This window comes from Balaenoptera ricei, chromosome 15 (genome assembly GCF_028023285.1).
Source record: "Balaenoptera ricei isolate mBalRic1 chromosome 15, mBalRic1.hap2, whole genome shotgun sequence".
In the NCBI taxonomy this organism is placed as follows: Eukaryota; Metazoa; Chordata; class Mammalia; order Artiodactyla; family Balaenopteridae; genus Balaenoptera; species Balaenoptera ricei.
The window spans coordinates 85,093,710-85,120,882 of NC_082653.1; the positions used below are offsets into that span (position 1 = coordinate 85,093,710).

General features: G+C 40.3%; 1 protein-coding gene across 1 annotated transcript; it reads left to right on the forward strand.

Moving 5' to 3' along the window:
* Positions 1-1,210: 1,210 nt before the first annotated feature.
* Positions 1,211-24,968, forward strand: LOC132348582 (zinc finger protein 658-like). Its single transcript, XM_059896227.1, is given in 10 exon segments — positions 1,211-1,550; positions 1,917-2,115; positions 2,372-2,413; positions 3,141-3,199; positions 12,563-12,704; positions 12,989-13,084; positions 20,802-21,858; positions 21,860-22,128; positions 22,131-23,043; positions 23,045-24,968. Coding segments are annotated over 7 exon segments (2,910 nt in total). The 5' UTR covers positions 1,211-1,550; positions 1,917-2,115; positions 2,372-2,413; positions 3,141-3,142; the 3' UTR covers positions 23,421-24,968.
* Positions 24,969-27,173: the final 2,205 nt, after the last annotated feature.

Genomic DNA, 27,173 nt, shown 5'->3' on the forward strand with positions numbered 1-27,173 from the left:
GATACATCCTGTCCTTTATTAATTCCCTTTTCATATCTTAAAGAAGTGACGATAATGTTGATCTTTTCAATGATTTATAAGAGCTGCTAATACATTAAAATTATAAAGTCTTTGTTTCTTATGTATATTATAAAGACCTTGTCTTAGTTTGTCTTTAAACTTAGTTCCAATTTTTAATCTGAAACTGAAATGTGTAACTTTCTAAAATAAATAAAAACAGTTTTTAGGTTAATGGTTTCTCTGTTATCATATGTTTTCCCTATTGATTATATATTTCTAAAATTCACTATGCTTTAAGAATTTTCTTTTGAATTTTAAAATCTTGAATCCAGGTAAAACTCATTTATTCTAATGTGTGAACTAGGAATTTAACACTAATTGTATTTGAGTGCAGTCACTGGTTGAGCTAACATAGTATATTGAATACTTCCCACCAATCCCAAAGGCCCCTTTACCATTTGGTAAAGTGCTAAATACCCTTTGTCCTAGGCCTGTTCTCTAGCTCATGATCCTTTTGAATTTTTTCCTTACGGTAAAAATGTCAGAAAGATGCGCGCCTAACGGTTCAGCACAGTCATCTCTGGGAGAATGTGTGAGATACTTCCCACCCCCCTTCACTTGTGTGCATTTTGACTTACCTTCAATTTTCGTGTATTGAATCTTAAATTTTGCACCCCCCTTACTTCTTTTTCATTCACATTTTAAAAAAATTGCTTGGGGAATTCCCTGGCGGTCCAGTGGTAAGGACTCCAAGCTCTCAGTGCGGAGGGGCGGGTTCCATCCCTGGTAGGGGAACTAACATCCCACAAGCCCGGCAGCAATGCCAAAAAAAAAAAAAAAAAGACAAAGAAAATTGCTTGGCTGGGCTAATTTGGTTAACTTTTTCATCTGTGTTCTTAAATCTCTCTCTAGCTGGCGGCTGCGAGGAGGCCCCTCATCTCCAGGCGGGGGTGATGGTGATGCAGAGCGGTAGGGGCTGGGGTGCTGTGGGGGTGATGTAGGGGCGGGGGCGTGGAGGGGGAGGGGCAGGTGAGGTCGGACGAGGAGAGGTGGGGATGACGTGGGGAGCGACGGGGTTGTGGGAGTTGGGGCGATGTGTGTGTGGGGTTGGGGGTGAAGGGGGCGGGCCCCGCACAGGCCCCGCCCCCACAGTGGGCGGAGCTCGCCGAGGACCTACAACGCGCGGCGTCGGGCTCTGTGCGCAGGCGCGCTTCGGTCCTCGGCGTGGCCCCCTGGTGGTCTCGGGCCTGTCTCGGGGCGGCCGCGCGTGGGGCGGGCTGTAGGCCCTGGAGGTCGGCGCCCTGGTCAGCGCGGGCCTCCCGAGGCTGCGAAGAGGGGGCGTGGGGCGGAGGCAGAGGCAGCGCCGCCTGGGCCGCGTCCACACTGAATGGGGGGAGACTGGGGGTCCCGAGCGAACGCGCGGGAAGGGCCGCGTTTGTGGGAGAGGCCGCGCTGGCTGCGGGGTCTCCATCCTCGTAATCGCCGAGGCGGCCCGAACGCGGCCCGGAAGACTGAGCGACAGACCCCATCGGGCCCCGCAGCCCGGGGAGGTAAGACGAGCCCCGCGACGCTGCTCGGCGCGGCGTGGCGCGCGTTCCTCGGGCCCGAATACGTAACCGAAGCGTGTGTGCCTGAGGCTTGCGGCGGCGGTTTGCATCCCGGGTTTCCTTAGTTCCCTTAGACTGGTGTCCGTCTGGCCCAGCGCTGTCCGGAACAGCCTCCGGCCGCGACGGAGACGCCCCGCAGCTGTGCCGTCCAGGGGCCGAGGGCACTTCAGCCGCGGCCGGCCCGCCTTTGTCCTCAGCCTCCTCTGCGGTCGTAGAAGTGCGGCCTGAGGTCTTTGGAGCTGCGTATTCTCAGAGAGGCAGATCTGGCACCCGGATGAAGGTTCCCGCTGAAGTGAATTTGTCCCCTAGGCTCTACTGGAACAGAGCATCTCTACTGAGCCGGAAGGAGGGGGACTCCAGGAACGGGAATCTCACAGGGAAGAACCCCCGCTCCCTCCAGCCTCTGACCCGAGACCCATCAGAGCTTCAGAAGAGAAGCGGAAGAAACCCAGAAAAGGAGCGTATCGCCCGGCGGGCCGAGGCTTGAGTGATTTCACCACCATCAGCTGTGAGTCACTTTGGACGAGAGAAGGGAGCTGGGACTGAGTGAGACACGTGGCGGGAGTGGTGGGATGCTGGGGGATTCCGCAGCTGGGAAGCGTTTATCTTTAACCCCACCCCAAATGGCACCCTCCCCTCCCTTCATTCTCCACCAGTTCTTTCCAGAAGCTGGGCAGCGCTTTTCTGTCGTTCCTGTTCTTAGAGTCAAGAGTAGTAGTTCCCAGACGGTTTGCCAGGATTATCTATTTTTTTTCATTTGACAGAAGGGAAAAAGCCTGAAAGGGGAGATGACTTGTGAGGAATCGGTAAGAGGCACATAGAAGTCCTGGCATGTGCTGTCCACACGATCGCACGGAAACACGTTTCCTCTTAAAAAAATCCTTTTGAGGACGTCCCTGGTGGTCCAGTGGGTAAGACTCCACGCTTCCAATGCAGGGGCCCGGGTTCAATCCCTGGTTAGGGAACTAGATCCCGCATGCATGCTGCAACTAAGAAGTCCACATGCTGCAACTAAAGATCCCCTGTGCTGCAATTAAGACCCGGTGCAGCCATAAAAAAATAAAAATAAATTGATAAATATTTTTTAAAAAATCCTTTTGAGAAACAGCAAGTTAGAAGAAACAGTTTTTCTTTTTAAAAAAACAAGTTTAAGGCACTTATCCTTTTTTTCAAAACTTTATGAGGATTCTCAGACTCAGGGGGTTAACATCTTGGTAGCAAAACAGTTACGCAAAATAGCCTTTAGGGTTTTTCCCCCTGCTATATCAGTTTTAATGAAGGCATCATATTTCATATTTTGAGATGCTGTCATTTGCTTAATAATTCTGCTTTAAATATTTCTGTGTTAGTGAGAGGGGAACATAAATAGTTAAAGGAGTAGGGAACATTGTGGGTTTAAGGATTCACGAAGGGGCAGATGTTAACCTTCCTCTCCTTCTCCAGGATTAAAGGTTACCCAGCTGGCGTGTGGAAGTTTTTAGGAAGAGCGTTGAGGAGCTCTCATCATCCTGTTCCTCTTTCCTCCTCTTCCAGGAATGCCTTCCCAGGTTTTGACAGTCTTCCAGGAACAACAGAAAATGAACAAATCCCAGGTGAAGTATTTCTTTTCTCTATTCCCTATTTCATTTTCCAGTGGATTTCATGGCTTTTATTAGGGTGTTCATATATTAAGATGGAAAAGTGGAAACAGATAAAAAGCCACCAAAATGGGATTCATCCTATCCTTCCCACCCCTCACCTCATCCTGGGTGGCATCTAGGCTCTACTACCTTTAAGATGTCATCATTTCTTAAACCTGTCTTTTCTACTTAATTCTTTCTCCCCTTATCAGAGCTTCATCTTCTCTCCCCTGCACTGTTGGAACAGTTTTTTGCTTCTTTTTCCCCTAGGTTAAGTCTGTCCTCCTGAGTAATCTGAAATGCTATTCAGATGCTGCCACTTCAGTATGGAAACCACTTGAATAGCTTCTGGCCCTCCAGAGGGAAAAGGCTGAGCTTCTTATCATGAAATTCAGGCTGTTGAGAACAGAACCACTTCCTATTTCTCTTTGTTTTATTAAATATTTTAAAAAATTCTCATATTCTACTTTTTATTCAACAGTGATTGATTAGTGTGTGAGGTACTGAACTGTGTGCCACAGACTCTGCTCAGAACGATATAGAGACCTGGTCCCTTTTTGATGGAGTTCACAGTTTAGAGGAGAAGGTGACATTTAAAGAGTAAACATGTAACAGTGTTCTCCAGTGACCCCAAACCTGACATAACTTCCTGAACACATCTGGTTACCACCCACCTGTGCATCTCATGTCTCTGTCCTGCGGGCTGACCTAGGAGCCCTGCTCCACTTCCTTTCCTGAGTCTCCAGTTCATCTCTCAGGAGCTAACTTGGGGGAGATCTCTTCCAGGAAGCCCTTCTCCTCTTTCTTTGTCCCCCTCTGGATTAATTGCCCTTCCCCTCTGTGCTCCACAATGTCCCTGCTGTCCCTGTCACTGCACTTTGTCCATTGCGTGGAAATTACCTGTTTGTGTCTGTGTTGACAGGCCATTAGCCCTTCAAAGTCCAGATGCATGCCGTGTTCATCTTCATATTTTCCGTTCCTCACCCTGTGCCTTGCTCCTGGTAGGTGCTCATTACGTGTTTGTGGCTGAATAAGCAAATGGTAGGCTTGGGAACCAAACTCTGCTCTGACTGGATAATCATCCTACCTGAATACAGAGCAGGGCCATCCAGGAGAATTGGGGTCTCCTTTCCCTTCTCTGAATGCTATCTTGGATCATGCAAGGTGGAGTATTTTTGTTATTGTTGCTTTTGTAAGAATTCGTGTTTGTTTGAGCAGTATTAGGTTTACAGCGAAGTTGGGCTGAAGGTATAGAGATTTCCCTTATACCACCTGTCCCCAGACGCCTACAGCCTTCCCCATTATCAACAATCCCCACCAGACGGTACACTTGTTAAAATGGATGAACCTACGTTGACACATAATTGTCACCCAAAATCTGTAGTTTGCATTAGGGTTCACTCTTGGTGTTGTACATTCTGTGGGTTTTGATGAATGTATCACATGTATTCGCCATTATAATATCATACAGGGTAGTTTCACTGCACTTAAAACTCCTCTGTGCTCCACCTGTTCATCCCTCCCTTCCCTCCCTGCCTCCCCTCCCCCCACCAACCACTTCATTGTCTCCGTTGTTTTGCCTTTTCCAGAATGTCGTATAGTTGGAATCATACAGTATGTAGCTCTTTCAGATTGGCTTTTTTTGACCTGGTAATATTCATTTAAGATTTCTTCATTTCTTTTCATGGCTTGATAGCTCATTTTGTTTTAGTGCTGAATAGTATTCCATTGTCTGGATGTGCCACAGTTTATCCATTCACCTACTGAAGAACATCTTGGTCACTTCCAAGGTTAGGAAGTTGAGAATAAGGCTACCGTAAGCATCCGTGTGCAGAGTTTTGTGTGGACATAAGTTTTTAACTTCATTGGGTGAATACCAGGGAGCATGATTGCTGGGTCATACGGTGAGAGCATGTTTATCTTTGTAAGAAACCATCAAACTATCTCCCAAAGTAGCTGTGCCATTTTGCATTCCCACCAGAAATGAATGAGAATTCCTGTTGCTCCAAAGTAGCTGTGCCATTTTGCATTCCCACCAGAAATGAATGAGAATTCATGTTGCTCCACATCCTCACCAGCATTTGGTGTTGTCAGTGTTCTGGATCTTGGGCATTCTAACAGGTGTATAATGGAATCTCATTGGTTTAATTTGCAGTTCCCTAATGACATGTGATGTGGAGCATCTTTTCATATGCTTATTGTTTGTCATCTGTATATCTTCTTTGGTAAGCAGTCCCTTAAAGTCTTGGGTTGTTTGTTTTCTTATTGTTGAGTTTTAAGAGTTCTTTGTATATTTTGGATAATAGTCCTTTATCAGATGTGTCTGTTGCAGATATTTTCTCCCAGTTTGTGGCTTGTCTTTCCACTCTCTTGACAGTGTCTTTGACAGAGTGGAAATTTTTCATTTTAATGGAGTACAGCTTATCAGTTATTTCTTTCATGGATCATGCCCTTGGTGCTGTGTCTAAAAAGTGATTGCTAAACTGAAAGTCATCTAGATTTTCTCCTGTTTTATGTTCTAGGACTTTTGTAATTTTGTATTTTATAGTTAAGTTTGTGATCCATTTTTAGTTAACTTTTGTGATGGGTGTAAAGTCTGTGTTTAGATTATTTTTTTTGCATGTGTATGTCCAGTTATTCCAGCACCATTTTTTGAAAAGACTATCTTTGCTCCATTGTATTGTCTTTGTTCCTTTGTCAAAGATCAGTTGACTACATGTATATAGGTCTATTTCTTGGATCTCCGGTTTGTTTCATTGATCTATTTGTCTATTCTTTCACTGTCTTGATTACTGTAGCTTTGCAGTAAGGCTTTAAGTCAGGTAGTGTCCGTCCTCCAACCTTGTTCCTCTCTTTCAATATTGTTTGGCTATTCTGGGTCTTTTGCCTTTTTAATATAAAGTTTAGAACCAGTTTGTTGATATTCACAAAATAATTGACTGGGATTTTGAGATTTCATTGAATCTGTAGATCAGGTTTGGAAGAACTGACATCATGGTAACATTGAGTCTTCCTGTCCACAAACATGTAATATCTCTCCATTTATTTAGTTAATCTATTTCTTTCATCAGAGTTTTACAGTTTTCCTCATATACATCTTGTGCATATTTTGTTAGATTTATACATAAGTATTTCATTTGGGGGGTGAGTGAATGTAAATGATACTGTTTTTAATTTCAAATTCCACTTGTTCATTGCTGTTATATAGAAAAATGGTTGACTTTTGTATATTAACCTTGTGCCCTGCAAAATTGCTATAATCGCTTAATAGTTTCAGGACTTTTTTGTTGATTCTTTTGGATTTTCTACATAGACGATTTTGTCATCTGACTACAAAGACAGTTTTATTTCTTCCTTCCTAATCAGTATACCTTTTGTTTCCTTTTCTTGTCTTGTTACGTTAGTTAGGACTTCCAGTACAGTGTTGAAAAGGAGTGGTGAAAGAGGACATCCTTGCCTTGTTCCTTATATTAGTGGGAAAGCTGCTAGTTTCTCACCATTAAGTATGATGTCATCTGTAGGCTTTTGTAGATATTCTTTATTAAGTTGAGGAAGTTCCTCTTTGTTCCTAGTTTACTGAGAGTTTATTTATTTATTTTGGCTGTGTTGGGTCTTCATTGCTGTGTGTGGGCTTTCTCTAGGTGCAGCTAGCAGGGGCTACTCTTCGTTGTGGTGCATGGGCTTCTCATTGCGGTGGCTTTTCTTGTTGCGGAGCATGGGCTCTAGGTGCACAGGCTTCAGTAGTTGCAGCAGGCAGGCTCAGTAGTTGCGGCACACTGGCCCTAGAGTGCATAGGCTTCTGTAGTTGAGGCGTGTGGACTCAGTAGTTGCGGTGTGTGGGCTCTAGGGCGTGTGGGCTTCAGTAGTTATGGTGCACGGGCTCCAGTAGTTGTGGCGCGTGGGCTCTAGAGCACAGGCTCAGTAGTTGTGGTGTACAGGCTTAGTTGCTCCACGGCATGTGGGATCTTCCTGGACCAGGGTTTGAACCCGTGTCCCCTGCATTGGTAAGCAGATTCTTAACCACTGCACCACCAGGGAAGTCCCGAGAATTTTTTTAATCATTTCTCGAATGCTTTTTTTGTGTCTTTTGATATGATCATGTGATTTTCGTTCTGTAGCCTGTTGATGTGATGGATTACATTAATTGATTTTTGAATGTTGAGCCAGCTTTGATATCTGGAATAAATCCCACTTGTTTGTGGTGTATATTTCTTTTTATATTTTGTCAAGGATTTTTGCATCTATATTCATGAGAGATATTTGTCTGTGGTTTTCTTATCTTGTAATGTCTTTGTCTTGAGACAAAGAGGTAGGAATTATTCCCTGTTTCTATTTTCTGAAAGAGATTGTAGATATTTAGTATAATTTCTTTCATAAGTGTTTGGTAGAATTTATGAGTGAACCCATCTAGGCTTGGTTCTTTTTGTTTTGGAAGGTTATTAATTATTGACTCAATTTAAAAATACAGACTTATTTAGATTGTGTATTTGTTCTTGTGTGAGTTGAGTAGATTGTGACTTTGAACAGATTGGTCCACTTCATCATTGTCAAATTTGTGGGCAGAGAGTTACTCATTATATTTCTTTATTATTTTAATGTCAATGGGATCTGTAGTTATATCCCCACTTTCATTTCTGATATTAGTAATTTGTGTTCTCTCTTTTTCTTAGTCTAGCTAGAGGTTTATTAATTTTATTGATCTTTTCAAAGAATCGGCTTTTGGTTTCATTGATTTTTCTCCATTGATTTCCTATTTTCAGTTTCTTTTGAAATTTCATTTTGATTCTACTCCAGTTTTTATTATTTCTTTTCTTCTGCTTACTTTTGATTTAATTTGTTCTTCATCTAGTTTCCTAAGGTGGAATCTTAGATGACTGATTTTAGATCTTTCTTTTTTCTAAATATATGCATTCAATGCTATAAATTTCTAAGTACTGATTTTGCTGCATCCCACAATAAATTGTCTTTTAATTTTCATTTAGTTCAAAATATTTTAAAAATTTTTTGAGATTTCTTCTTTCACCCATGTGTTACTTAGAAATGTGTTGTTTAACCTTCTTGTATTTTAGAGTTTTTCAGCTATCTTTCTGTTACTGATTTACAGTTTAATTCCATTGTGGTCTGAGAGGTTAGACATTGTATGATTTCTGTTCTTTTAAATTTATTAAGGTGTGTTTTACGGCCCAGAATGTGGTCCATCTTGGTGAATATTCCATGTGAGTTTGAGAAGAATGTGTATTGTGCTTTTGTTGGATGAAGCAGTCTATAGATGTCAATTAGAGCCAATTGACTGATGGTGTTGTTGAGTTCAACTACAGGCAAACCTCAGAGATATTGTGGGTTTGGTTCCAGACCATCCTAGTAAAGCGAATATCATAATAAAATGGGTCACACAAATTTTTTGGTTTTCCAGTGCCTATAAAAATTATGTTTACACTGTACTGTAGTCTGTTAAGTGTGCAATAGCATTATGCCTAAAAAAATGCACATACCTTAATTTAAAAAATGATGCTGTTAGAAAAATGATGGCAGTAGACTTGCTCGATGCAGGGTTGCCACAAACCTTCAACTTGTATTAAAAAAAAAAAAAAAGGCAGTATCTGCGAAGCACAGTAAAATGAGGCTTGTCTCTGTGTCTTTACTGATTTTCTGCCTGCTGTTTGTGATAGAGCTGTGTTGAAGTCTCCAACAGTAGATTCCGTCTGTTTCTCCTCGTAGTTCTATCACTTTTTGCCTGATGTATTTGACACTTTGTTGTTAGGTGCATACATGTTAAGGATTGTTACCTCTTCTTGGAGATTTGACCCCTTTATCATTATGAATGACTTTCTTTATCCTTGATAACTTTTCTTACTTTGAAGTCTGCTATATCTGAAAATAATATAGCCACTCCACTCCTGCTTTCTTTTGATTAGTATTATCATGGTGTGTCTTTCTCCATCCATGTACATGGTGGGGAGGGGTGTTCAAACTCTTATCTTTAATGGAGTTTTCCCCCCCATTTTTTTTATTGTGGTAAAATACACATATAAAATTTATCATTTTTAGATAACGAATAAGGACCTACTGTATAGCACAGGGAACTCTACTCAATACTCTGTAATGGTCTACGTAGGAAAAGAATCTAAAAAAGTGGATACATGTATATGTATAACTGATTCACTTTGCTGTACACCTGAAACTAACACAACATTGTAAATCAACTATACTCCAAAAATTTTTTTTAAAAAAGTATCACTTTAACCATTTTAAGTATTCAGTAGTATTAAATAAGTACATTTATAATGTTGTGCAACCGTCACTACCATCCATCCACATGACTCTTTATCTTATAAAGCTGGAACTCTGTACCCATTAAACGATAACTTCACATTCCTTCCTCCTCCTAGACCCTGGCAACCATCATTATATTCTCTGTCTCTATGATTTTGACTATTCTAAGTACCTCATATAAGTGGTTTTATGTAGTATTTGTCCTTTTGTGCTTGTCTTATTTCACTTAGCATAATGTCCTCAAGGTTCATCCATGTTGTAGCATATGTGAAAATTTCCTTCCTTTCTATTGTATATACATATCACATTTTGCTTATTTATTCATCTGTCGATGAACACTTGGGTTGCTTTCACATTTTAGCTAATGTGAGTAATGCTGCTATGGACATGGGTGTACAGATATTTCTTTAAGATCCTGCTTTCCGTTCTTTTGGGTATATACCCAGAAGTGGAATTGCTTGGTCATATGGTAATTCTGTTCTTAATTTTTTAAGGAACTGCCACACCCTTTTCTGTAACAGCTGTACTGTTTCACATCCCCACCAACAGTGCACAAGAGTTCCCATGGCTACACATCCTCTCCAGCACTTGTTATTTTGTAGTGGTTGTCATGTTTTGTTTTGTTTTTTGTTTTCATAGTAGCCATCCTAATGGGTATGAGGTGGTATTTCATTGTAGTTTTAATTTGCATTCCACTAATGATCAGTGATATTGAGCATCTTTTCATGTGCTTATTGGCTATTTGTGTATTCTCTTTGGAGCAATGTCCAAGTCCTTTGTCCATTTTGAATTGGATGTTCGGGAAGTTTTTGGTGTTTAGTTTTAGGGGTTCTTTATATATTCCGGATATTAATCCCTTACCAGACATATGATTTGCAGATATTTTCTCCCATTCTGTGGGTTGCATTTTACTCTGTTGATAGTGTCTTTTGATGCAGAACATTTTTAGTTTTCAGGGAGTCCAGTTTGTCTGTTTTTTGTTTTGTTCCCTGTGCCTTTGATGTCATATCCAAGAAATCACAGCCAGATACTGTGTCATGAAGCTTTTGCCCTGTTTTCTTCTAAAAGTTTTATAGTTTTAAGTCTTACATTTAGGTCTTTGATCCATTTTGAGTTAATTTTTTTATCTGAGGTTAAGTAAAGATCCAACTTTATTCTTCTGCATATGGATCTTCAGTATTCCCAGTACCATTTGCTGAAATGACTATCTTTTCCCCATTGAATGGTCTTGACAACCTTGTCAAAAAGCATTTCAGCATAAATTTGAGGGTTTATTTCTGGGCTCTCTATTTTATTCCTTTGGTCTGTTTGTTTTTATGCCAGTACCACACCATTTTTAGTGCTGTAGCTTTGTAGTATCATAAGGGATATTGGTCTGTAGTTTTCTTGCAACATCTTTGGCTGGCTTTCTTTTAAGGGTGATGCTGGCCTCATAGAATGAGTTAGGAAGTGTTTGCTCCTCTTCAATTTTTTGGAAAAGTTTGAGGAGGATTTATATTAGCTCTACTTTCTTTCTTTGGCTGTGCTGCGCAGCATGTGGAATCTTCGTTCCCCGACCAGGGATCAAACCCATGCCCCCTGCAGTGGAAGCGTGGAGTCTTAACCACTGGACTGCTAGGGAAGTCCCAGTATTAGCTTTTCTTTAAATGTTTGGTAAAATGAACCAGTGAAGCCATCAGGTCTGGGACTTTTATTTGTCGGGATATTTTTGGTTACTGATCCAATTTCCATACTAGTTATAGGTGTATTCAGAATGCCTATTTTCTTCATGATTTAGTCTTGGTAGATTTTATGTTTCTAAAAATTTTTCCATTTCGTCTTGGTAATCCAATTTATTGGTGTACAGTTGTTCATAGTACTCTCCCATAATCCTTTTTATTTCAGCAGAATTGGTAGTAATGTTCATATCTTCATTTCTGATTTTAGTAATTTGAGTCTTTCCTCTTTTTTTCTTATTCCATCTAGGTAAAAATTTGTTCATCTTTTTTAAAAAACAGTTTTTGGTTTCATTTTCTCTGTTTTTCTATTTTCTCTTTTGTTTACTTCTGCTCTAGTCTTTATTATTTCCTTCCTTCTGCTAGCTTTGGGTTTAATTTGTTCTTTTTCTAGTTCCTTAAATTGTAATGTTTGGTTGTTGATTTGAGATCTTCCTTGCTGCTGTTTAATGTAAACGTTACAGCTACCATGGTGATTGCATGTGTGTCTTCACCAGCTCCTCATTTCTTCAGTGGTCACACCTCCCACCTGTGGAGGCACAAGATATCCCAGTGCTTTCTTCTCCATTGGGAAGAAAACAGTAGGTTGATTACATTTAAACTTTTAATGAGGAAAATAAAGATAAATTAAGCTTATCATTATCATGTGGATTAGCAGAATGTATATAGTACTTACTAAAAATGAATAAATTGGGGGTGCTCAAAACTTTACTGCCAGGATGGTGATGAAGTATTTTGGAGACCACTCAACTACACGGATGAGTCCAGAATTACTGCACAATGTGCTGCTGAACACCTTTGCAGTTCTTCCTCTTCTCGTGGCCCTGCCCTGTTCCCCTGTTCCTGTCATACTGCTGTGTGTTTTTCATACCTCTTTGACTTTGTTTATGTGCTTGCACCACATTAATGAAGATCTGCTATTGTGAATCCTGAACTGACAATACAAAATAGTCATATTTCCTACATTATATAACACTGATTTTAGCATAGCTCTAATAATACCTTATTACACGATAAGTATTCATAGGTATGATTTGTCTCCTTACCAAGATTTAAGCTCCTTAAAGGCCAAATAAAAACGATTGATTTAGCTCAATATTCTTGGCAAGCTAGGACAGTTTCAGACACATGGTAGAAACTTCAGTTTTTTTTGTTTGAATTAATAAGTTAATATACCGTCTGGATTTTCCTATTATGATATCACTTTATCCCACAAAGTAAACCACAAAACAAGGTATAGAATAGGCAGCCTATATAATATTTATGGTAAGCTCTCAAAATCAACATGTTAAGAATTATTTCCCATCTCTCTCACATCACCCAATACTGATCTCTTTGGCTTGAACAGAAGTGTGCTGACCAGGGATCCGTGTCATTGAGGGACGTGACTGTGGACTTCACCTGGGATGAGTGGCTACAGCTGACCTGTATGCAGAGGACCCTGTACCGGGATGTGATGCTGGAAAACTACAGTCACCTGGTCTCCGTGGGTGAGGAGTCTTCCCTGTGTAATGCCTCACAGTGTGCATTTCTTTTCTTAGCTGCCAAAACTTATGAGCCCTTGGTGGAGCTTTATGATATTTGTACACCTCATGGGTCAGAAATGATTGCTGCTATTGAGCACAGAAAGAATGTTTCTGTTCTCACTTCCCTAAAGAAAGGTTCAAATGGTCACCATTATCATGTGAATCCTGAACCGGCACCTTCATTGTCCTTCAGGGCCCCGATGTCCAAGCAGCTTGTCCGAAGTCTTAACCCTGTATCTCACTCACAGGGTACTGCATCAGCAAACCAGAGGTGGTCTTCAAGCTAGAGCAAGGAGAAGAGCCGTGGCCATTAGAGAGAGCATTTCCATGCCGGAGTGATCCAGGTGAGTTAGTCATTATCAGGTGAAAAAAAAGAAGCCACTGGAAATGCAGACCCAGATGGATTGGTCCAGAAGTTGAGACCTTTGGTCTCTGTCTCAGTAATTCTGTGTAGGGGCTTCAGACCTTGGGAAGTAACTGAACGGCGAGCCAGCCTGCCTCAGATAACCTGAACCACATTTCCGTCCACCACTCTTGAGTACCAGCGCTTTCCTCTCTGGCCTGACTTTTAGGGAAGGTGACCATTCTTGTGCCCAGCGTTGACCCCCTGCCTGCCTCATCTTAGACCTTTGTTCTTGGTTTCTCCTTTCTAGTATTCATCTTCTCTCCATTTTCATGGACTATTTTCTTTTCAGTTTTCCCCGCAGGCATTTATTAATTCATTCTGCAGATATTCTTACTCTGTGCCACCCACGCTTCTGGTGTCGGGGATATGCTGATGAACAAACACTGTCCCAGAGCTCCTATAGCTTATAAGCTAGCAGGAGGAGGAGACGTGAATAAATACGTTTACATGTCCAGCGGTGACGAGAATGGTGAAAAGAACTAAAGCAGGAGATAGAGAGCAGGGTGTGCTCTTGTAAAAGGTGGTTGGAGAATGCCTTTCTGATGAAGTCAGCATTAGAGCAGATAATGAAGTAAGGAGGTGAGTCATGTGGATTCTGGGGGTTCCAGGCGAAGGAACAGCCACAGGGCCAAGTTCCTGCGGCAGGAGTTTGTTGGAAGTGCTCTGAGAAAAACAGGGAGGCCAGAGTGGTGGCAGGGGAGCACCTGAGAGGGATGCTGGTGGGAGGTGACATCAGACAGGTAGCCAGGGGCCAAATGATGTCTTACAGGACATGGCGAGGGCTTTGACTTCATTTGGGGCGAGATGGGTAGCTATTACTGGATTTCTGCAAAAGAGTACGTTTTAAAAGAATTTCTTTGCTACTATGCAGAGAAAATTGGGGACAGGGACAAGGGTGGTGGACAAAGTAAAAGCATAAAGACAGTGTGAAATGCTGGCTCCTGAAATACTGACCACCACCATTGTTAAGGCAAATCTTAATTTATTGCTCACCCTGACAGTCTTCGTAGCATCTTGGAAAAGAGTGAACAAAGGTTATTTATGAGATTTGAGGGTATAGTTTAAAGTATATTTTTTTAATTCAGGGGCTTGATAACCTTTGGGTAAGAATTATGATTTAACAGTTTAGGATTTGTGGACAGGTCTTGGAGAATAAGTAGTAGAGTATCTATGGGAAAGGTGAGAAGTTTGTTTAAAAGGGTTTTGAGGAAGCTTCTGAAATGAACAGTAAAATCATTTGCAACTTTTGTCTTCCTGGGCATGAGTTTCATGGAGCAGGAAAGTCTGCTGGTGAACACAGTAGAACAGTAGTCATGGTAATGCAGAGAGTAAGCTGTGTGGATGTTGACGGTTTCAGCTCTCGACTGCAAAGAGGTATTTGCAGTGGCTCAGATGTGAAGTGAGGGGGTAGACGTGATGAAATGTGGCTCCATGTTTGGAGAGTAGGATTTGCTGTTGGGTAGGATGTGGAGTGAGAGAACAGGGTGCGGAGCCAAGGATGACCTCAGTATTTAGTCTGAGCAACCTGCTGGGGTGGGAGGTGTTCACTGAGATGGGAAAAGTGGGGAGGAGTAGTTCGGGGCAAATTTTTTAAGAAGTGACTTTGAGAAGCGTCAGTGACTTGAGATGATTATTAATTATTCAAATTTAGATGTTGATGAGGCCCTTGGACATACAGATCTGGAGTTGGAGAACAGACAGGAGTGCAGATTAAATTTGAAAGTCATGAGTTGAAAGGTGGTATGCAGACATAACTGGGCCTTGGGGAGTGGATGTGGATAGACAGGAGAAGAGGCTGCAACCCACAGCCTTACAACATGTAGGAGTCACAAGTGTAACAGAGAAGAAAACCCAGAGAGATGTCTGGAGGCCAAGAAAGGTGCTTGTCAAGAAGGACACAATGAATTTCTAGTTTGAAATTGGAAATATGAAGTCAGCGTTTTCCCCCTTTGTTCCTGTAAACCATCTAAAACCAACTAGGAGATTGAGAAATGAGTTGCAGACTGGTATTTCGTATAAATCTGAGAAATAGCTAAACTTGAAACCATGACATAAGGGGAAGAACTGTTGAAAGCAATAAAAAATCAAGCTGGGTACAGGCACCTGGAATTGGAACCAGAGAGAGACCCTCCAGGGCTGCTGACCTCAGAAGGAAATGCAAGGTGACTAACCCTTGGTAAAACATCAGGAAGGGTTTGAACAAGATTGTGGCAGGAACTTCCTTGTTACCTGCTTTGGTTCTGAGAAGCAGAGAAGTGGGATTCAGGGTGGAATCACACACATAACCCTTAGCTGTGTAAAGTATTGGTCTTTGTAGCATTTGGGGGATAAATGAGACTTTGCACGTGAAAATGCCCAGAGGTTTTCTGAGAGAAATAAAAGATAATCAAATGCAATGTTAAGTCCTTGGTCCTAAGCAGCCAGTGCAGGATGCATGGACGTTTTCATAAGAAAAAAAAAAGGGGAGAAAGAGAAAAAAAGAAAAGGCAAAAAAAAAAAAAAAAATTAATAAGTGAAAACACGCACCTGAAAAATAGTCATAGAAGAGAGAAATATTGTGACTAAGTATCTCACTATGAATGTTTCACAACTTAATGAAGCAATTGCCTTTATGATGCAAAAGTACAAGGAACCATATATAAGCACTGAGGGGAGAGATGAAGAGACACAGGAGATTGTCTGAAAGCTTCCAGTGCTCAGGAATGAACTGGAAGAAAAAACATCCTGACAGTAAAATGTGTAGAATTGGAAGGAGCACAAGGAGCTGAAAACATAGTGAGGGGCCTGGAAGAGAGAAACACAGGAAGTGAGCAGAAGGAATGGGAATTGGGGCACAGTTAAAGGGGTCACATGTGGAAGACTGGAAAAGGAGGTTCAGCATGCACACCATCCAGTCCCCCATGTGGAAAGCCAGAGATAATTGAACAGAACAAATATTTAGAGATACATTTCAAGGAAACTTCCTGGTATGAAAGAAGACTGGAGTCTACATGAAAAGGACTAACTTACGGGAAACTAACTCAGAATTGTCGCTACCATGGTGTATCCTAGGGAAGTTACTAGATTTTTAAAGAAAGAAAGATTCTTTTTGGTCTACAAAACGAAAGAATTAAGTCATTTAAAACTTTGTTGAGGAATATTGACAAATATAATTGTATATATTTAAAACGTACAGTGATGATTTGATGTACATATATTGTAGAATGGTTACCAAGATTAAGATAATTAACACATCCATCACCTTACGTAGTTAACAGGTAATTTGTATGTGTGTTTTGGGGGTGTGTGTGTGAGAATGATTCAGATATATTTGCAACAGCGTTCAAGGGTACAGTACCATATTATTAACTATAGTCACCATGCTCTACATTAGATCCCCAGCACTTGAATTAAGTCTTTTTTCTTTTAAATTCTGGCTGTGCTGCTCGGCTTGCGGGATCTCAGTTCCCTGACCAGGGTTTGAACCTGGGCCATGACAGCAAAAGCACTGAATCCTAACCACTAGACCACCAGGGAACACCCCAGTCATTTTTAAGGGGGAGAAAAAAAATCAAGTTGATCTCAGACGTCCATAATAACATCCACTGCTTTTAAAAGCAGTGGAGAAAGAATTACAAAATCCTTAAGAACTAAAAGTAAATCCCAATAATTTTATATGTAGACAAAATGTTATTTAGCTAAAGTAACAACAGTAAGTTTGAACATGCAAGAATGCAGGGAAATATTGTTCTCGTGAATTCTTTGTAAAGAAATTTCTACAACATGAACTTAAGAAATGGTAAAGTATAAAACAGCAGAAGATTGTTTTTGAGTGCTATTTATTTGAGAACCAAGTCTAAAACTGAAGTGGGGATTGATTATCAGGATAGAATTAAAACATAAAGGACTTAAGATTTTAGGATTATTAGATATAAAATTTTAAAATTTGGAATAACCAAGTCCCAAAACAAACAAAGCAGTTTAGAAGGCTAAGAAAAACTAGGGGGAGCTTGCCCTTTCAAATTCAGTGCTAGCTATTGGCTGTAGTGTGATATTGATATAAGAATAAATGGATCAGAAGTAAGATTCCAGAACTAGCTCCACGCATATGGAAATCAGATATGTGAGAAACAGACAAAGGGGAGATAATTCAGTAAGTGCTGTTGAGAAAATTACTCATATGGAGAAAACATTTATGTCTTTTACCATTATACAGAAATCAATTTAAAAGTAAAATATATAAAACTTCTAGAAGAAAGTATAGTGGAATATGTTTATAACTATATAAAAGGGGAATATATGTACGCTCTTGATATATATGTATCATCATCTATGTACAATCCTTATGAAAGGGTTCTCAAACAGCACAAAAATACTGTTTTAGAAGAAAAAAAATAGATTATATTAAGAACATTCACTCATTACAAAACACCATAAAAATTCAAGATTCATGGCATAGAGTGAGAGAAGTTATTTGTAACATATATAACCAGCAAAGGCTTAATATCCAAAATATATTCATGGCTTTTCTCAAACAGAAATTTAAATAAGGCATTATACATTATTCATTTTACTTAATTTCTGCTTCCTCCCACTGGAATGTAAACTTCATGAGAACAGGGTTTTTTTTCTTTCATGTCTGTTTCCACTCTCTAGGATAGTGCCAGCCACAGTTTAGCATTCAATAAAAGTTTGTTGAATAATGAACTCCTACAATTCATAAGAAAAAGTCAAACAACCCAACAGAGAAGTGGACAAAAGACATACATGAAAAGGAGACACAAGTGGGAAACAAAAACACAAATGATAAATGAGAATATCTACAACTTTATTGGTAATCAGAGAAGTAAAAAGTATGACAGTGAAATAGCATTTTCTGTGCTCAAATTTGGCAAAAATTAAGACGTCATACAATAGGAAGCAGTTTTGATCACACGATCACTCTGTCTCCTGGGAAGAGTTTGTCAAGAACTAGGTCTTACAATGTCTCTTCCCTGTACCTCATCTGTTCCTAAGAGTTAAGGTTTTCGCTTTACCCAGTGACTGAAAAATTCCCAGGTCCTCTATCTCCGCCTCATCTGCCCTCTACTCTCCGTTTTACCTGAGATGTTCCAGTCCTTTCGTTGTCAGTGTGGCAAAAACTAACCCTAAAATCATTTCTTCCAAATTGTAAATCTTCTCACATTCCTTATTTCCACTTACTTGGGTTCTAACACTTTTCTTCTCCCGTATCTGACAACCATGAAAAGCACCTGTAATACTGATCTGTCCATAGTTCCTCTTATTTTTAATTTTCTTTTGAAAACTATCTTCTATAGTTTTTATTCTTACCTTCCAGTGACCTTACTCAAAACCAGAACCTTATTCTCTGATGCCTTATTTCATTCCTAATTGTAAGTATATATATTTAAATCTAAAGCATCAGTTTCGTCGTGTTGCTGGCCTTATATAATCCTAGGGTTGTCCTCTATTACTTACGACACCTCTTCTTAAACATATCAGTCCATATTCATCCTTTTTTGTTGATGTTACTCAAAAACTCATGGTAAGTTCCATTTGATCCTCCTTCTAAATACTGCTCATACATCTTACCCACATATGCACCTCTTCTTGAGGTTTGCCTGTCCAGATCCTTAAGAAAGGGCTTAGGACTGTGCCTGGCATGTAGTTAATGCTTGTTGTGCGTATTTTACACTTAGTTTATGCTTGAGCTCAGGTACTCACCTCTGTTTTGAAGTGCTTCTTACTCTCTCCCCTCTTAGAATTCCCATTTCACTTAGCAGCTGAGCCACAAGGAATTCAGACCTCATCATATACTGTGACACCTGAGAGCATCTGGTTATTGCTGAGGCTTTTGTCCCCATCTGGAGGGCCTCTTTTTTTTTTTTTTTTAACTCTTCCTTAATTTGATGTATAATATATAATAGATATGCTCATCTATTAATGCTGATAGATACGTTTATTCAGAAAGCATTTCCTAAGTACATAGGCCTACATCACTTACCTGTAGATTCTGATTCATAGGGTACATGGATTGACATGGGGCTATGACAGTCTATACTCCATGTTTTGTTTCTGTTTTTTTTATAAATTTGTTTTTATTTATTTGTTTATTTTTGGCTGCATTGGGTCTTTGTTGCTGCGCGTGGGCTTTCTCTAGTTGCGGCGAGCAGGGGCTACTCTTTGTTGCGATGCCTGGGCTTCTCATTGTGGTGGCTTCTCGTTGCGGAGCATGGGCTCTAGGCGCATGGGCTCAGTAGTTGTGGCTCATGGGCTGTAGAGCACAGGCTCAGTAGTTATGGCGCACGGGCTTAGTTGCTCTGCGGCATGTGGGATCTTCCCAGACCAGGGCCCGAACCCGTATCCCCTGCACTGGCAGGCGGATTCTTAACCTCTGCGCCACCAGGGAAGCTATACTCCATGTTTTGAACAAAAATTTCCAGGTTATTCTGTGGGGGAGGGATAAATTAGGAGGTTGGGATTAACATATACACAATACTATATACAAAGTAGATAATCAACAAGGACCTACTGTATAGCACAGGGAAATCTACTCAGTACTCTCTAATAACCTATATGGGGAAAGACTCTAAAAAAGAATAGGTATGTGTATATGTATAACTGAATCACTTTGCTGTACACCTGAAACTAACACAACTTTGTAAATCAACCGTACTCCAATACAAAATAAAAATAATTAAGAAAATTTTCCAGGTAATTCTGATGCTTTTTGAGGGCCACCAACTGAATGTCTACTCAGAGGGACTCAAAGGCAACTGGAGATACATTAAAACCTGCTAGGAGCATAGGCTGTAGTTGGGAGAAAGAAACAAAATTGTGTGATATATATTGAAATTCAGTGTTACCAAGTGCTATTGGATAAAGTTAGTCCTTTCCATAGTGTGTTAATAAAAAGTATAGGTAGTGACTATTTCAGTGTTGGAGAAGATGGACTTGGAGGCATCATTTGAAAAAAGTATGTGAGGAAGGGAGAGGGAGAGAGGGAAGAAGGGGGGAGGAAAGGGGAGACATACATTTCCTGGAGGACGTCTGAGTTTTTAGTAGAACCAAAGCTGAAAAGCAGACTTCTGAATATAAGAACTTATCAAACTTGTGGCCTGTGATTGGGAATAAATATTTAAAAAAATATTTATTGTGTATTTTTGTAAGGATATCTTGAACAACTAATATGTCTTATTTTGCCCATTGGCTTACAGATAGTGGGCTGTATCCATGTATGTACAGATAATTTGTTTTATCCCACACCTAAGACTTCCTCTGGTATTTCTCCTGAAATCCATGTACACTAATATTTCTCACTCTACTTCTGTTCATGGTTTTCGTTGGGATAATAACCCAGTTATCTATGAGTTTCCCTTAGCTCACTGTTCCTTGTGTTTAGTCTCTTCTCTTTTTAGTTCTGAAGGTCTTATTTTTAAAACAGCGAATATATGTGTGTGCATTATAGTTTTACTCTCCCTTTTCCACTATAGCAGGTGTTTTCTATTTTTCTTTTTTCTGATCTAAGGGGATATATATGCTTGGGATTTGGGGATTTCATCCTAGGAGCTTGGGACTAAGAAATGAGAACCACTGATGTAATAAATTTTATTTACATAGGAAATGTGTTAGCATTTTTAAAGTACACCTAATTTTTCTTACTTATGACCTTATAGACAGAAGCCAGGAAAACCAAGATAAACATTTGTGGCGAGTTTCACTCATAAACAAAAAAACACTGACTAAGAAGAGAGATAATGTTTTCAGAAAAACACCCTGTCAATATGACTTACATGGAATGAATTTGAAAAATGTTTCAGAATCCGTTATTAGTGATAAAAATCATTCAAGTAAGAACTCTAATGAAATTAATGCATGTGGGAAGTTGCTTCTTGATAATAATCAAGAAAATACTCATCCTGGAAAGAAATCTGATGAACATAACCAAGATGGAAAATCTCTAAGTCATAATAAGGACCCTACTGGGCAACAGAAAATTCAGCCTCTGGGACCACCTGTTGAAGGTCATGAATGTGGGGCAGCTGTCCTTAGTGAGGCAGCCATCATCACACCTCAGAGGACCCAAACTGAAGAGAAGCCCCAGGATTATAAGGAACAGGGGGAAAATACCAGTGACAAGTCAACCCTTAAAGTCCAGCAGGAAATTCACACAAGGGAGAATCATTCTGAAGTTAATGAGCGTGAGAAGTCAACCCTCTTTAAACATCAGGAAGTTAATGTGGAGGAGGAAACCCACGAATCAAATGAAAATGAGAATAATTCCAGCAAGAAGTCCCATCTCACTCAACTTCATAAAACTCACACGGGAGAGAGAACATTTGAATGCAGTCACTGCAAGAAATCTTTTTACCAGGAATCCCACCTCACTCAACATCAGAAAACACACACAAGAGAGGAACCATGTGAAAGTAGTAAATGTGGGAAAACCTTCCAGAAATCACAACCCACTGACCCTCAGAGAACCCACACAGGAGAGAAACCCCATGAATGTGATAAAGCCCCTGGAAAGTTGGCCATTACTGACCAGCAGAGGACACAGTCAGAAAAGAAGCTTCATGTATGTAATGAATGCAAGAAATCTTTTCGTCATTGCTCAGCCCTAAAGGTCCATCAGAGAATTCACACAGGAGAGAAGCCCTATCAATGTAAGGATTGTGGGAAGTCCTTCTATGCAAAATCAAACTTCAACCATCATCAGAGAACTCACACGGGACAAACCATACGAATGTAAGGATTGTGGAAAATCCTTCTGTGTGAAATCAAACCTAACTAAGCATCAGAAAACGCATACAGGGGAGAAACCTTTCTCACAGAAGTCACAATTTGCTGATCATCAGAGAACACACACAGGGGAGAAACCCTACAAATGTACTGAGTGTGGAAAATCCTTCTACTATAAGTCAGCCCTACAAGTACATCAGGGGAAGCATACAGAAGAGAAACCCTATAAATGTACTGAATGTGGGAAATCCTTCTGCTATAAGTCAGCCTGATTGTACATCAAGTATCCCATACAGGAAAGAAACGCTATACCTGTAATGAATGTGGGAAAACCTTCTGTGTGAAGGCAAATCTCACTAAACATCAGAAAATTCATACGGGATTGAAACCCTATGAGTGTACTGAGTGTGGCAAATCCTTCTCTATGAATTCGATCCTCACTGTACATCAAAGAACTCACATGGGGGAGAAACCCTACGGGTGCAATGAATGTGAGAAGTCCTTCTACAAAAAGTCGGCACTCACTAAACATCAGAAAACTTACACAGGGGAGAAACCACACAAGTGTAATGCATGTGAGAAAGCCTTCCTTATGAAGTCGACCCTCATTATATACCAGAGAACTCACACTGGGGAGAAACCTTTCAAATGCAATGAATGTGAAAAGTCATTCTATGTGAAGTCACTACTTAATATTCATCAGAGAAATCACACAAGAAAGAAACCCCATGTATGTAAAGAATGTGGGAAAGCCTTTTCTATGAAGTCAAACCTCACTGATCATCAGAAGACACACTCAGAAGAGAAACCCTACGAATGTAATGAATGTCAGAAGACCTTTCGCCATAAGTCAACCTTAACTGTACACCAGAGAACTCATACAGGGGAGAAACCCTATAAGTGTAATGAACGTGGGAAAGCCTTCTATATGAAGTCAGCCCTCAGTCAGCACCAGAGAATACACACAGGGGAGAAACCTTACAAATGTAAAGAATGTGGTAAAACCTTTTTCCAGAAGTCACACCTCACTAAACATCAGTGAACACACACAGGGGAGAAACCTTACGAATGTAAAGAATGTGGGAAAAATTTCTTCCAGAAGTCACACCTCATTGAACATCAGAGAACACACACTGGAGAGAAGCCCCATGAGTGCAATAAATGTGGGAAATCTTTCTAAGTCAGCCCTAACCATACATCAGAGGACTCACACAGAGGAGAAACCTTATAAATGTAATGAATGTGAGAAGTCTTTCTGTATGAAATCACACGTCACTGTACATCAGAGAACTCACACAGGGAAGAACCTCTTTGAATGTAATAAATGTCGGAAAACGTTTTAGGTGAAGTCAAACCTCATTAATCATCAGAGGACCCACACAGGGGAGAAGCCCTATGAATGTAAGAGATGTGGGAAATCCTTCTGTATGAAGTCAACACTCATGGTGCACCAGCAAACACACACAGGGGAGAAGCCCTATGAATGTAATGAATGTGGGAAAGCCTTCTGCAAGAAGTCAACTCTCTCTAAACATGAGGTAATTCACACATGAGAGATACCCAAAGTGGCAGCAAATGTGGAAAATACTCCTGTGTAAAGTCACATTTTGTCACACCTGAGAGAACTCACAGGAGAAACTAAGCTCTCTTATATCAGAGGACTTGTCAGGAGAGAGATTCCCTGAGAACGTTATTAGTATCCACCTACAGATCCACTATATGCTTCAGAGAAACCACAGGGGAAAGGCATCAGAAGTATTAAAGCATTTACAAAGTCACAACTTACTGAACATCAGATAATTGATACTGGAGTAAAACTGTATAAATGTTTTATGTACAAGCGTTCAAGAAGAAAACCAAACTTTATTATATAAGGAGTTAATACTGAGGGGAAATCTATCAATTTAGGAAATATGGATACTTTTTTTTCCTCCAGAAATAATGTAATACTGGAAGTCATGATTCTCATGTGGTACCAACTTTTGAAAATGTGACCTAAGATCTGTCTAATGCTAATGATACTCGTTTTGTAATATGAAGCCTTTGGAAACACAGGTTGCAGCAGCAGATTGACAGCATTAGACACGTGAAGTGTACCTCAGGTAAGAAGGCTTAGGCATGTTAGCAACATATCTATGTTGTGTGTTTGATTTACATGGTGGATGTCAAAATGGTTGTCAGTAGGAGATATCTCCCCATAGCTTAATAATTATTATGACAGATTTCTCACACTAAATGCCACCAGTGTTTGTATTTTGGTATACAGTATACATTTTAGGTGAAATACTGACAGATTTGAAGTACTGTACCACAACATATTATTGAGAAAATCGAAGTATAGAAAACTATCCAGCGTGCTACCTTTTGTGTAAGAATTGAGAGGATTCTCACACATATACACAATTACTTATTTTTGCAAAGAAAAACACTAGAAGGATAAACTACAAACTATCAAATACCTATGGGGGCAGAAGTGAACAGGAAGGTAGAGATAGGGGTGGAAGCAAGGTTTCTTTGATTTTACTTTTTTATGGAATTTTGACTTTTGAACAAATGTAAATGATTTATATATTCAAAAGTAAAAATAAGACATTCTGAAATTGAGGGCTTCCCTGGTGGTGCAGTGGTTGAGAATCTGCCTGCTAGTGCAGGGGACACGGGTTTGAGCCCGAGTCTGGGAGGATCCCACATGCCGTGGAGCAACTAGGCCCATGAGCCACAACTACTGAGCCTGTGCATCTGGAGCCTGTGCTCCGCAACAAGAGAGGCCATGATAGTGTGAGGCCTGTGCACTGCGATGAAGAGTGGCCCCTGCTTGCCGCAACTAGAGAAAGCCCTAGCACAGAAACGAAGACCCAACATAGCAATCAATCAATCAATCTTTTAAAAAAAATTCTGAAATTGAAAACAAATCAACTTAATATCAAATTGGCAACTCAACCACACAAAAGAAATAATTCTTTGAAGAAACTTCTGAACTCCATATTATGACTATACACCCTTAATGGGATGTGTTTAAGGACAAAAAGACCTGTAAAAAATTATGAAATCATCAATTTTCTTAAAGTATTGGTATTTATTTGAATCTATTTTGTATATATTGTAGGATAAAACAAAAATAAATTATTAAAGTTACTAGGAATCAAAACTTCCAGTTTAAAAGAGACAAACATAAAAATCAAAGAATTTATGTAAAACTCCCTATAATGATAAATATAGATTGAAAATATTGCTCATTTAAAAAATTATGTATTTCATAGCTCTGTCCAGCATTGCCCCCTCCAAGGCACCAGGACTCCCTGGAGAAAGAGCTGAGTCTAGGTCTGGGCCCTGAGTGTGCAGGGTGAGCCTGGGACATCTTGGTCAGAAACCAAGGAAGCACGCGAATGTCAATGGGGATGTGTCAGAGGTCAAATGTGATGTAATTTGATGGTCAGACAAAACGACTGACTATCACATTTTAAGAAACAATCCGAGTCTGCAGCTCAGTTCATTTCCAACATTGGAGGCAAATCTTAAACTCCTTACTCTGTAATTAGAACTAGGTTTTCACCCTGTCCTTTTAGTAGGAGCAGCTTTTCATCTCCAGTTGTGGAAAGACTTCTGTTGTAGAAAAATGCCAGCTCATAAATGTAGAAGGACTGACTGCTAATTTGCAACCTCTGGTGCGTCTAGATCATTAGATGGAAAGGAAGCGGTATTTGTGTAGAGCCAGAGTGTCCCCCACAGACATCTTACACACTGAAGCTGGGAAAAATGAACCTGGACAATTGAATGATTGCCCCACTTTAACCAAGTGATCAAATGAGCAGCAGTGACATTATGTTTTTTGATTAGATGCAATATGAAGTACTTACATTGCACCGTGGAGTACTCTTACCAAAATATTTAATGTGAATCTAATCAAGTGTTTATTAGTCTTTAAGTTTACAGGAAACACAGGAGATAGAGGAACAGCTTTTTTGGAGAAAACAATCAGACAAATCTGGAATGCAGGGTATTTTTCAAGACAGTTAGCCTGGTCTTCACAAGTCAGTGTCACTTTTAAAAAGAAATGCAGGGAAAGATTTTTCGATTCAGAGAAACTAAAGAGACATGATCAAATGTAGTGCATGAACCCTGATTGGATCCAAAAGACATCTGGTTCAAAAAGACATCTACGTAGATACTTTGGAGATAACTGGAGAAAATTGAATGTGGGATGGGAATTTGATGATATTAGGGAACTAGAGTTAATTTTCTTAAGTGATAATTGTGGTTATGAATGTGTTTCTGAGGACACATTTGCTGACTGGAGAGATGAGCTCTCATGATATCTGCAGCATTGAAGTGGTCCAGGGGAAAAATGCATATATAAGTAAAAATAGCAAAATTATAGCAAGTGTTGAACTTAGTGGTAGGCACATGAGTATTCACTATACTTTTCTTAAAAGAGCTCTGAAAATTTTTGTAAAAAGTTTTGGAAAAGTATCACATCACTTATCTACTCTCTTACTGTCTTCTGGCATACGTATATAAAAGTTCCCATTGTTACTGATTTGCTCTTCAATAAAGAAACCAAACAATGCCTTTCAAAAAAACAAAAAGTGTTTGTCTTGGGTTTAGCTGGTGTGATGAAAATGTCCACTAAATATGCAAAGGCGGGTACAGCACTGTTACCAGCACAAGCCTATGTTCAGCAATACTGAGAACAGCAGTGCTCCTTATGCTAAGAATTGTGCCATGTACACCCTTACTTTTCCTGCTTCTGGTGGGACTCTAAGGGCTACCTACAGAGGTACAGTGCTTGTAGCCCAGGCATTAGGAACCCAGGAACCATTTGCCTAATAGGACACTGGGTACTGTGCCCTGATTCTTGCTTTCTGCTTTTCCCTGTTTCCTGGCAGCAGGTTGGCAGGCTACTCTGCACTCCCTCCTTTTGGGAGAGCCTTGATGTGGCCTGTTTTTCCTCCCCTCACCAGGGACTGTTTCTGGCAATGGCCCATCGGATGTTTAGGGAAAAGTTCTGGGTGATTTGATAAGTCATGAGCAGAATGGCATTGTCTGTCCGGATACAACCCTTTGGTTGCATCTTTATTATTATTATTTATTATTAATTGTTTTTGCCTGTGTTGGTCTTTGTTGTGGCAGGTGGGCTCTTCGCTGCGGTGCCTGGGCTTCTCTCTAGCTGTGGTGCTCGGGCTCAGTAGTTGTGGCATGCAGGCTTAGTTGCCCCATGGCATGTGGGATCTTAGTTCCCCGACCAGGGTTAGAACCTGTGTCCCCTGCATTGGAAGGCGGATTCTTAACCACTGGACCACCAGGGA